Source organism: Montipora foliosa, chromosome 4, assembly GCF_036669935.1.
Source record: "Montipora foliosa isolate CH-2021 chromosome 4, ASM3666993v2, whole genome shotgun sequence".
Lineage (NCBI taxonomy): Eukaryota > Metazoa > Cnidaria > Anthozoa > Scleractinia > Acroporidae > Montipora > Montipora foliosa.
The window spans coordinates 12,025,690-12,038,189 of NC_090872.1; the positions used below are offsets into that span (position 1 = coordinate 12,025,690).

At 40.9% G+C, this 12,500-nt stretch overlaps 1 protein-coding gene and 1 non-coding gene across 3 annotated transcripts in view; both read right to left on the reverse strand.

Moving 5' to 3' along the window:
* The window catches only part of LOC137999859 (sodium channel and clathrin linker 1-like), a 38,295-nt gene that overhangs the window by 12,220 nt on the left and 13,575 nt on the right, over positions 1-12,500 (reverse strand). For both annotated transcript variants that reach the window (XM_068845810.1, XM_068845811.1), the window contains 9 exons: positions 12,099-12,169; positions 10,864-10,954; positions 10,319-10,413; positions 9,506-9,592; positions 7,244-7,334; positions 6,469-6,567; positions 4,607-4,678; positions 2,946-3,020; positions 1,671-1,819 (listed from right to left, as the gene is read on the reverse strand). In XM_068845810.1, coding sequence (XP_068701911.1) covers positions 1,671-1,819; positions 2,946-3,020; positions 4,607-4,678; positions 6,469-6,567; positions 7,244-7,334; positions 9,506-9,592; positions 10,319-10,413; positions 10,864-10,954; positions 12,099-12,169 — 830 coding nt within the window. The remainder of the gene's footprint in view (positions 1-1,670; positions 1,820-2,945; positions 3,021-4,606; positions 4,679-6,468; positions 6,568-7,243; positions 7,335-9,505; positions 9,593-10,318; positions 10,414-10,863; positions 10,955-12,098; positions 12,170-12,500) is intronic.
* Positions 969-1,050, reverse strand: Trnas-gcu (transfer RNA serine (anticodon GCU)). Its single transcript has one exon. It is a non-coding gene; the product is annotated as a tRNA-Ser (tRNA).

The following is a 12,500-nucleotide window of genomic DNA, read 5'->3' on the forward strand; positions in this document are numbered from 1 at the left end:
CAGCCACTCCGTTGGGAGCAGGTCAATTTCAGTGTTAAGCTCATGTGTTGCCGTGAAAGGACTGATCATTTACTATAAACTTTGACATTTAACTGAAACACACAACATGAAAAGAGTTGTTTCAGCTCCTGATTCAGATTACTTTTATGTATATTTTCATTGCAAAATTTTAAAAGTGCTCTGTATGCGTTCATGGCTGATTTAAGGCGGCGAAATACGAGATACAAAAACCCTCAACTTGGCGGGCAACATTGTTTCGTTGCAAGTTTGGGTCGATGTCTCCCGTTTTTCATCTTTCGCCGCCTTTACAAACGATTGGCATTTGCTTGTGGTACCGCTCCTTTCAAAGCCCAACTTTTTGTATAAGCCTTTATCGGACGTTGTAATATCGTTGCCAATATTCGTAAGATAGCGAAATCGAACGCTGGGTACGCCTAAACACACTATGTTGGCCAACTATTGGTTGGAAACCATAGCGTGTAATTCAAGCTGTTTATTCACCAGCTATGTTTAAAAGGCGCCCAAACTTATCCACTGCTATGGGATGTTTAACGATCCCAAAAGTTGGCAGGGAAACATTTGGCCACAAATATTGAAAAGTGTGATGAAAAAGAAAACAAGAAACGGAAAAATATATTTCCACTAAGATGCGATTCGAACCAAATCGTGGCGTGCAGAGTACATTGGTTTATTAGCCCAACGCCTTTACATCTCTGTCACCCGCTTTCGCAAATGGCTTACTACTGAACTAAATGTTTGGTTTAAATTCATCAGTAGTCCAATTTGAGGCACGAAAATGAAAAGAACATTAAAACAGCGTCGGTACACCGGACGCTCCTGCGACAGGTAAGTCAGCACGGCAATATAATACTGACATTCTTTACAAACTCGGAGGAAATTCATTTCATGTTTTTGCGGTGGGGTATAATTCTTAATCCAATGTTGCTAGAAAAAAAAATATTAAAAAACGACGAGGATGGGATTCGAACCCACGCGTGCAGAGCACATTGGATTAGCAGTCCAACGCCTTAACCACTCGGCCACCTCGTCACTTGGTAAGGCCCAAGTTTTCTTCAAACTATACAATACATTTGGTCGTGATCGCTAGGAACCAATATAAAGTCCAGGCAGAAAATAGCCTTTATTTCTTGAAGGGTTTTTCGGTAAACCAACCTCCGTTGAGTTGCATCAGCACATCAATTACTGTGGCCGCCGAGGCATCACATAAAAGGTCGATATGCGCTTAACAAATAATAAAAGACGGTTTAACCGGAACTCCAACGTTTTCTTAGATATAATTCGGTATCTGAAAACGATTACGTCAGCACTCAGTAGGGCAATGCTCATATTTTCATGGTTAGCAACCGGTGTAAAGAATAGCATAGCAACAAATGAGGGGAATAAGGCAAATTGCTTGGTAACGAAAGAAGAACATTCATTCAGAACGCGAATTTTTCTTATCCCATTTCCCAGTCATTCTTTCCAGATTGTACAAACTATATGATTGGTTAATTCCGCGGGCCATATTTTTCATTACGCCCAGCTTGGCTTCATGGTGTTCTAGCATAATTCAATAACCAAAAGATATAATAAAATCTCACTAAAGTCGTTTACACGGGCCGCACGGCCCCTTGCCTTGAAATCAATTCCGCTAGCCATGGTCTACTTACTTGGTTTCTAATTTCTTGATTGAAAGATTAAGACTATCGACTTTCCGCAAAGCTTCGTCCCGGCTTCTCTCGGCAAGACCTGCTCGCTTCTGCAACTCCTCAAAGGTCATCCCCGCACGGGCAATCTCCGTGGGGCCTTCTTCATATAGCTACGAAGAGATGAGGAGTTAACAGGGAGCTTAGGCACGCTGGAAGTGAGCTGTTTTCCCTTTTAACTTGTCTTTATACAACCACATTTACATCGCTAAGTATCTTTGCTCTATTAGAGATGATTAGTATAAAAAATCTGAGAGACACCAATGTCCTGGCACGCGAAATTTTTTCTTCCGGTTGCCGTCCGCGTCTCAAAAACGCGCTTGCTTAAGCTACCCATTCTTGACCATTAACCGATAAACTGATTGACTAATTTACTAACAAACTGACCGACTAAACGCCAGACTGAGTTAATGATAACGTTACTCGCTCAATGCCTGCTTTTACCGCCACTCAACAAAAAAGAACTGATCGGCCGTTTTATCCCGTGACAAATTGAACGGGACGCGCACGCAATTTCCTTGTAACTATCTTGTACTTGAAAATGGGCTGCTTATCCTCACCTCTTCTTACCTCACTCAATCTTGAATGCCCAAACGTTCATGTCTTTAAGTGTCACCAGCTTGGTTGGGGTAAACATTGATTGGGGAGGGGAGGGGACGCGAAAAGGAACGAATTGGCCATTAAAAACAGTTGTGTACATAACTGCCCCAAGTTAATTAATCTAGGAACGTAGAAACACATTATTTGTCCAAACGAGACATGCGACCTTCACTGCGTCTGAGAAATTTGTCAAGTATAAAAGAACCGGGCACAAAACGCATTATACTGACGTCTAGACGAACAAAGCGTCATGGTGCGTCTTTGAGGACAACGTAAACAAGGTACTACGTCTCAACGCATAATACACATTTTGCTAGTTTTTAATACTACACGGACGAAACAGACACAGGAGAAAAATGTTTGTCCCAGCTGGCACAAATAATGCGTTTCAAGAATAATAAAGAGTAATAGATATAGAGGTCGATTCGCCCAAGAGTCCATCCGCTTCACACCAACTGGTAAACTGGTTCTTCATCAAAAAAATCAGTGCTTACGCTATATCATTTGAATGAATTCTCAGGCCTTATCACAAAAATGAGTGACTGGACCTACTCTACATGGGGGAGATGGACCTTGGGGGCGAATCAACCAGTTACCCTTGCCATATACAGGCATCCAACCAAGCCCAATATCAGTCACCTTCTTAAGTTCTTTTTCAACTGCAGACTTTTCTCGAAGTGATCTCTCCAACTGAGCTTGTTTCTCGGCTCCTTGCTAACAAAAGACAGAGGAAACATTCATTGCGCTAATGTCCTAGTTGTTCTACGCTTCTCAGTTAAGTACACTTCGGCGGCATGGTGGGGGAAGAGGAATGGAGGATGTCGCCTTTTCATTCATATTTACAGCGTGACAAATGACATAAATTGTGTGACCAATGAATGTCACGCAAATGTCTGAAAGTGTGACGTTTTCTTCACTTCCAGCAAGCATTGAACATGTTCCTTATCTATAAAAGGAACTAGGGGCGACTTCAGAAAACCATCAATGTCTCATTAAAGCGGCATCGTTTAAAGAAGAAGGCAACTATCTCTATAAGCAAATTATTGGCCAGAACTAGCCGGAATTCCTGACATGTGAGGATTTTGGTCAATGAGATTCATCTATTACTCACCAAGAGATATTAACCTTTCCTGGGGAAAAACTTTAACAACAAAGCACAACTATAGAACGAAACAAGTCAGAGGATGATAGCTATTTTTCGGAACAGTGCCAAACCATTTGCAAACTCCCAAGTATTAAAGTTTATGCAAATTTGTCGATCGAAATTTCTCATAATCACATTGCGGCTGGTTTACAATGGCACCGTTAATATTCCACAAAACGAATTGCTTAACAGTCGAGAAAAATCGCTATCGCAAGATAATTCCACAAGCCTCTTCAAATACCAGTGCAAATACAACTCCTCTGAGCGCCGTTGAGGAATCAAGGACCATGTTTGATCGACTCAGTAGGATTATAAATTGATGACTACATACTAACTTAAAACGATCTTAGAACAAAGAATGATCCTGGGGCGAAAGCTACGTTACCGGGTAGTATTCGAAGATCCAACTCTTATCTCTTGGCCGAGCCGGTGATAAATCCATAACGAGAAAAATAAGGTTAACACTGTGCTTTAAACATTCGCAGCTTCAAAGAAAGCGTCTTTTCAGCAATGTTAGCGACGCTCAGGAAATGTCAACAAGCCTGTCACTTTTGACATATTTCGTGTCACCGCTAATAACAAATTTCCAACGTCAATTGTTCCGATTTTATTACAAGGCCTCTTACTGCACCTGTAATTTACGGTTACACCTCTATGAAAATTAATAGTAAAACCATGCCTTGACAATAGAGAAGAAGTCTGAAGATTTCAGTGGAGAAAACGAGTTTTTCTTTACCTGTCGAGACAAGGAACTCTGCTATAATTGATTCAAGTGCCATTACCCTGGTTAATGAATACCCAGTGATCATGTTACCTAAAATTTGTTCATGCTAGTCTGCGAATATTAAAATGAAAAGGCAACACCTAACAACTGAGGTGAAAGTGGAAAGATAAGTTGTGTCAACAACACAATGTAAAGCGCTGTCTTTTTATCCGATAGTGACTCGGGGACACTCGGGAAAACCCGAGTGCTCCTTTTCCCGAGCTTCCCATAAGAAGGGAACCAGTGGCCCGTTTCTAGAATTTTTCGAAAACTCTCCTAGCAGGGAAAAGACGAGTTGTTTATTCGGAAAAAGCAGTTTCTATATGCTTTTGAGAGAAATAAAAGCAAAATATTAAATATCACAGTATATCAACTATAACATCTAACACATACCATTTCCAAGTAGTGCAGCTCTTCCATTAGTTTCTGGATGTTCTTGTTGCATTGCTTTCGTACAGCATCTACCTAAAGTAGCATCATCGATGTTAAACTACATTTTTTCTTGATTTTATTATGTTTGTTTACAATTGTTTGCGTAGTGACTTGGACTCTCAATAAAGAGTTTCGCATCAAAAACCGCGATTTTAACAAAAATTTCAATTCGAAATGTATCTTTACGATAATAACGAATAATGAACTTTATTTATGTGTCATGTGTATTTAACGCTGGGGCAATGGGCACACTGTTAAGGTAAAGTCGTACTCAGGCAAAGTGGCCCACGCGGTCGGAGCTTATCCCGGATTCCGTAGCACGAAGCGACTGAGAGAATCGTTACTCCTCCCCAATCTCGACCCCAGGGCGCTTCTCTTTTGCATCTGACTGAGGGAGAGAAGAGCTCTGGGGAACCCTGAAACAAAGTGTTTTCTCATTGGTTTTTGTGAGGAAAAATTAAAAGCGTCTCTGATTGGTGCCTTCACGTTAGCACGAGGAGTGAGCAGGCGCCGTAAGGTTCAAATAGCCAATTTTTGACTGTAAGAATCCTACGGCGCATGTTCTCCTCCTTAAAGTTTCCAAGAGCCTCGGGTCATGCGCAGACAAGATCCGAGGCTCTGGTGACGGGAATGCGCCTGGGTGGAGCGAGACATCGTGAAAAAAAGCTTCTTGTCCGCGGAAACAACACGACGACAGCGCTAGGCCTCGAACCAGCGACCCTGAGATCGGGAGTTATTGGGTGGTAACCACTAGGCCACCATGTCTCCATGGACATTATACAGAAATCAAATTAAATCTAATCGTATCAAATCGTAGGTTGGTTTTTGAGGAGAGGGGAAAACCGGAGCACAGGAGAAAAAACTCTCGGAACAGAGAAGATAACCAAATCAACCTACGTGTGACTCCGTGTGTAGGGGATAGGTCCCGGGCCACATTGGTGGGAGGCGAGTGATCTCATCACGGCGCCACCCAACTCCCTGCGTTATCGTCTGCCTTATCGTGAGTATTTCGCGATTATTCCTTATTATTCCCAATGTGGATTGGTACAAACGGTTTTAGAGTAAAGATGGAGAATGGAAGTTCATAGTTCCACGCTTAAATGTGCTTTCTTTTTAAAGTGGTACTATGATCAAAAAATCACATCCTTTTTTCTTCAGATTTTGCAAGCGTGTTTGCTTAACACCTAACTCGCAAAATTTTGAGCTTTGAGTTTTATCCAAAGGCTGTTTATTTTGAGTGTAAGTTTTGGATTTCACGGTCCGCCATTACTCACGTTCAAAACTGGCCGATTGGACCTCAGAGGGTTGGATCTAGAGAAAATGACGTCATTTACTCACTAGCTTAAAATTTCAGCGTGTAAACGCAATTTATTACATATGCAAAACACGGGTTTAAAAGTCTGAAAGCCCGAAACTCCCGTGCTGCATATTAATTCGGCTGCGTACACACGCATTGCATTCTTAAACTAGTGAGTCTTTGACGTCATTTTCTCCTGGACCCAGCTCTCTCAAGATTTTAAAGTTAGTAATGGCGGACCAATAAATAAGAAAATTCCAGTTAAAATAAACAGGTGTCCTTTTAAAATCAGAACTTAAAACTTGGGCCAGTTAGTGTTTAGTTAACATAGTTTTGAAATCCAAAGAAAAAAAAGAATTGCTTTTTTGGTCGTAGTACCACTTTAAAGTTGTTGTTAATTTAGTAACGTAACGAAACGTACAACTGTACAAAAACGCTTGCCGCAAGTTTAAGTTGCCGCAGCCGTCGATGCGTGTAAATTGATTGGTCTAACCAAGATGAATCTCTTTTATATAGCCATTCCTACCTCTTCCCTAGTTCTTTTTCCAGCTTCTCTTAATAGTTTATTGATTACTTCTTGTAGTCTGTTGACCTCTTGGGCTTTCTGTTGCTCACGGACAAGGGCCTACGACCGAAACACCAAACAGGTTTGAGCGCATTTCAGTTGTTGCATATGTAGTGGGAAAAACCCTGTCCCAATCAAAAAGTTGACTATGTAAACCTGTCACTATCCACGTTCTTTTCGTTGTCATCAATTTATGTATGACACATCATCGTTAATTATGCATTTTGACGTGACGTTTTCGTCGCCGTAGTAGATTTTGTTTGTTTGTTCTTTATTTGTTTAAGCAGATTGAAGTTTTGGCAGCTATTCAGCTGATGTGGCCCTGCTATACCCACCCACTCATATACACACAGAGGACAGCCACAACACCGGGAACTTCATCCCCTACTCTTCTCGAATAGTGTGTGGGTTCTTTAACGTCCCACAGGGAACTAATGAACATGAAGCTATTTGTGAGACGGGACCTCCGGCTTATCGTCCTTATCCGAGAAGACTTGAAAGTCTAACCATTTGCGGATGTAATTACAAAGGCAGCACTTTAAAGACCCTGAGTGTTGGGTTTAGAACTCACGACCGCCCGCATGGCAGCCCGGTGCTCAACCAACTGAGCCACCGGTGCACGGTGCCTATTAGCAGCAGACGGGAACGGTCCAGCAAATAGAAAAGAAATGGAGCAAGATCTCGAAATATGAGAGTCAAATGTGGGTTTCACACAAGTCCTTATCTGCCATCCTACCTGGTCTCTCTCAAGGATGGCATTTTCAACCATCTGAACGCTGTCTCTCACGTGCGAGATGGCCTCAAATTCCCGTCGTTCTAGCTGGGAACTATATTAAAAAAAAAGTACAAACAAATTCAAACAAGATACAGGAGTAATAAAATTGTTGACATGAGACACTTAAGACCTCAAATTAAGACAGATAACACCTCAAGCAAGTATTCACTTCTTGCACAATTCCACAATACACCTCTTGTACTCCCCACCCCCGCCCCCCAAAAAAAAAAAATTGCATAATTTGGAAGGGGGGGGGGGGGTAGGAATAAAAGAGGTGTATTATGGGATTTGTGCAAGAAGTGAATGTCAGTTGTAAGACTGGAACAGATGTAAGTTCGATTGACTTTATGTATAACTTAGTGCAATTATCAAAAACGCATGCGACTGCACGTGCGAAATCCATTGTGCCACCAACCAAAGGAAATGCTAACTTGGGAACTGACCGTTCACACGAGCGACGCAAATCGGAACGCGACAAAACGTGTGTGAACTAACTGACCACGAATGCACGCGCAAAAGGGAACGGAAATTCTCAGAATCTTCCATTTATAACGTGCGTTTGGACACGTGCAAACCAGAGCGACGGAAAAGCAAAGTTAATTAAGCCACATGTTCGATGTCACAACTGTTGAAGTTTAAGTCAATAATTCTTCGTGTGAACCCTATTTGCATTTTCGTTGCAGGTGTGAGCCACGCTGGAAGATTATCTGCATCAGGAATCTTGCGGTATTTTTTGAAAAAATAAAGGGCGAAATGCCGGCAGCCAGTCAAAGTTTTTAAATCACTAAATGACCGGCATGTTTCAGGCACCCTTTCAAATAGCATCCATAAAAGCATGTAAGTCACAAAACAATAATTTTATTGGTTAAAACTGAGACGGTACACTCTCTATCTTGAAATTAAAACCGTTTGCAACAATCTAGCGACAGGATAGTTCGCCCGTATTGTTAGAAAACAATACAAGATGGAAAAATCGCGAAACACTTAGGACAGCACTAAATTATATTTTATAGTAGCGTTTCGTTCACGTCGCTCTCGCCGTTGCGAAACTCTCTAAAAGAGATTTTACCGACGTTAAACTGCAAACACCAAGTTACTGCTTGTTTTAAAAGCACGAAAATTCAGTTATTTTAACTTTTTTCTCTCGCTTTTAAGAGGTTGCTCATCTGTAGCTATCGGGAAAAAATGAGCCAAAATCAGACAACTTTCTCTTACTTTTGGCCAAACGTAAATTTCAGCCTTATTTGTGTTGTGGTCTGTCTTCTGTGGTATTATTACAGAGGGCCATGTGTTAGAAAACTCTTTACTGGGTTAATCATGTATTACCCTCTCAAAATAAAGAACATTGTATTGTATTGTATTGTGTTGACTTCAAGGTGTACTCTCCCGCTCGATTCCATTACCAAGAACGGATGCAATGGGAGGCGCGGTGGCCACATGGTTAGTCCGCTCGACTCCGGATCGAGTGGCCCGGGTTCGGGTCTCGAAAGTCCCCAAACTTTATGGGCCATTTTTGGGTGTCATAATTCGCTTTGTATATCAAGAACGGAGAGGACTTAAGTCGTCAAACTTCACAGTCATTTTTATTTTTGTTACCTTAAAAACATGTTAAAAGATCGGCTTTCCAAAACAAGCGGTTGGCAGTTTCACAAATGGCTTTTCGGGACTTTCGAGAAACGGGCCCCTGGCCGGGGACATTGTGTTGTGTTCTTGGGCAAGACACTTAACTCTCACGGTGCCTCTCTCCACCCAGGTGTATAAATGAGTACCGGCGAATTTAATGCTGGGGGCAACCCTGCGATGGACTGGCACCCCATCCAGGGGGGAGTAGAAATACTCCTAGTCGCTTCATGCTACAGAAACCGGAGATAAGCGCCGGCCTGCATAATGGGCCTTCTAGGCTCGTATATAGCAGACTTTACCCTGATGCAGTGAATACATGTAATTAGTAATCTCGTTTTATCTGGCCGTACGGTAAGCTAAGGCTCCTTCTTTTTGAATAAAACTACAGTAAAGGCTCGAGTGAGAATATTAATTCGCGAGCGATGACTTTACTGTACCAGCTCAGGAACTCAGTAAGAGGCATTTATCACGGGTTCAGACAGTTTTCAAAATAAACCGCGTCGCCACTGCATTCACCCTGTCAAAGTAAGCTGGGAAAGAAAAACTGAAAACTTTCCTGCAGCATTGTGCTTAGCTTCGTTCTTTTCCTTATAAAGTTACCTTTTCTTTTGCAAAGCCCCTATTGTATCTTCCAAGTCAGTTTTCTCTGACCGAAGATGCCCGACTTGCTTCATTGCTGCAGAAAGCCTGCAAGAAAAGACAAAAGATCTCCGAGTTCAGTCTTTGAAATGGCTACTTTAGTACGAGAAGAAAAAAAAAGAAACATTCTCCTAAACAGAATTCCACTGACTCTGAAAAGCAGCTCAATAATAATCGAACGTCTATGAAGGAACTACTAACGAATTCTTTTCCAAGACACATAAATCTAAATCCTTACGCTGCAAATCAATTGTGATGTACGTCCAGATGTTAAGTTTGAACTGTTTCCAATGAGAGTTCCCATAAAAATACCGGTAACGTAATACATGTATGATGTAATAATTTGAGAAATGCGCGCGCAACCTGAGGACGTGTCCCAAAAAGTGTCACATAAGCGCCGAAAGCAATGGACGTTTTTTCAGTCACGGTCCGCAACCGAAAGTGAACTGTTTTCCGGTTTATTTTGTCTTCACACTACCATATTTATATTGTTAAGTATCTTTTCCCTAGTACAGACGATTAGTTTGAAAATATAAGAGAGATCACTGTCATGGCGTATGCAAAATGTTCACTTCCGGTTTCCACGGCTCAAGAAGCTCTCTAATTTTGTTTCACTTCCACAGTCTCAGCCAATCAGAAATCAATCACAAATAATCGTGGAAAAAGAAAAAGAAAAATGTGATCGTAAAAAAAATGTGTGAATATGTAAAAACTATGTTAAAAAAATCTTGCCTCAACTTCCATGTATGCTTTGTAAAATTCGTTAGCAACTACCTGGACTCCATTTCAATGACGGCTGTTTGTAACTCCTCTAACCGAGCATCAACGGCTTCTTGGTCTCGATTCGATCCTTCACCTCTCTCTCTGTCCTACAAACACAAACAAAATTTCTGTGACCTTGTATAAAATTTACACAACACCGCAACGATTGGACTACCATGGAGAGCAAATAGACCAAATTGGCTAACTCAATGTTGTACCCAATTCAAACCATAAATGGCAGTAGAAAGTTTTGTTCCAGGTATTCCAATATCATTAAAATGTGAATGCTACATAATATATGCATTATACACAACACAAAGAACTTTAACCCCGGAAGATTTGAATTGGTTACAACATTGGTCTATTAAACTGAAGCATACATTAGTTGCTTTATTTCACAGGGAAGTGCGGTCGACACTTTTTTGAGGCCTAACTTCCTCTTGGGGCTCGCCAATCGAGGATTTACCTGGTTGTTCGAAGACACGAATGGCAGGAAGTATCCGCATTCTGCGTTGCTGTGATTTCAACAACAACAAAAGAGGAAAAGTGTTTCTTACCCTCGCTCTAATTCGCCCTTCCATTAGGTCCAGCGTCCTGCGGAGTTCTTCATTCTGAGCTTTGAAGCTTTTCAATTCGATTTTACACCTCCTATTACATTACCAATAGAATATATCAAACTAAACGGACCACGAATATTTGTAAATTGAAAACGAACGTTTTTACCTTGCAGAATCAATGAATTGATAATGAGCTTGTCACTTCAGCGATAGAACTTTGCGATGTAGTCGCGATAGGTCTTACATTACTGAAGGTGACTAGTGGGAAATTTTCTAAGGTCAACCTTCAGGGGTGTCTATGGAAAAGTCCCTCTTGTTCGGGCTGTTTTTAAGAAACCCAAGAAAACTATGTACTACTAGGGAAGCTAGTAAAATGTAGTATTTGAAAATGCCTTTAACTTCCACGTTTTTTTCTTCAGAAAGCAAGCTCAAGCGCTCAAACGCGAAACTGGCCTTGTCTGCTGCGATGAATTTATAACCCTTGCGTTAACACGGACATCCAAACAAACTGCACTATATTATTCAGGAGATAATAAGCTAGTAAACGGATAAGTGTGAGGCTTTTTCCATATTCTAAATTAGTTTTTGAGATAATCCATTGTAAAGTTGAGCAATAGAATTTTTTCGTATGCACGCCACGGGAAATCTATTTGGAATTTTGAAAAAGCCTCACGCACTTTAATGTTTGCAATCATTTTCTTCAAAAATGTGTTTGTATCGAAAAAAGTGAATTTTAGAATCACTTACTTTTACTTTCAAATTTTCCGGGCGACGCCATCTTGAATAATTGTGACGTGTGACGGTTTTCACACGAAGAGCTTTTGTTTTGAAACAATAGGGTAACCGTGACACGTCACAATTATTCAAGATGGCGGCACTCGGGAAATTTAAAAATTAAAACAAGCGTTTTTGACATTCATTTATTTCGGATACAGACGCTTCCAGTGGAAAAGGTTCGAACAATTTTGATTGTAAACATTATGTTCTATGGTTTATGGTTATTTTCTTGTTTTAGTGGAATGTCTCTTTAAAATCTTGCGCAAAATTCTAAGCCAATGAGAAATGGAGGAAAGCCATTATTCTGATTTGCTCACGTGTGTTTCCTGCGCTTGGCGTCAGCTGCATGAATTCGCTGCTAGGATTCGGCATAAAGCAATGTCGGTCTTCGGCACTCAATTGCAAAGCGCTGTATAAACTGTAAAACGGACATTCAACACGATTTTAGTTGAACTAACCTTAGTTCACCTCGCACTTCATCGATCTCTTGATCTTGCGTCTGAGCTGTAGAGAGAAACTTTTCATGCTCCTAAAAAGGGAACAACACAACTTCTATAAAGACATCTAAAATGCTGAGAAAACGGTTCCAACCTTTAACCGTGTTTAAATATAATCAACGTGTAATTCAAACGAGTTTTAATTCAGCATTACGGGAAGTGAGTCAATGTTTTGACCTCCAACTATTTTATTTCAGAGACTTGCTACCAATAAGTTTATTCCCATACATCGCCTGAAATGCTAAATATTAATCGGAATCTTCGAGGAGTCTTCTCTTTTTCTTTTAACTTTAAAACTTGCCACTTCCTTGAACAGTCAAAAACTGACAAAGCCCAAATTTTTCGATTAGCAAACAACGTAAG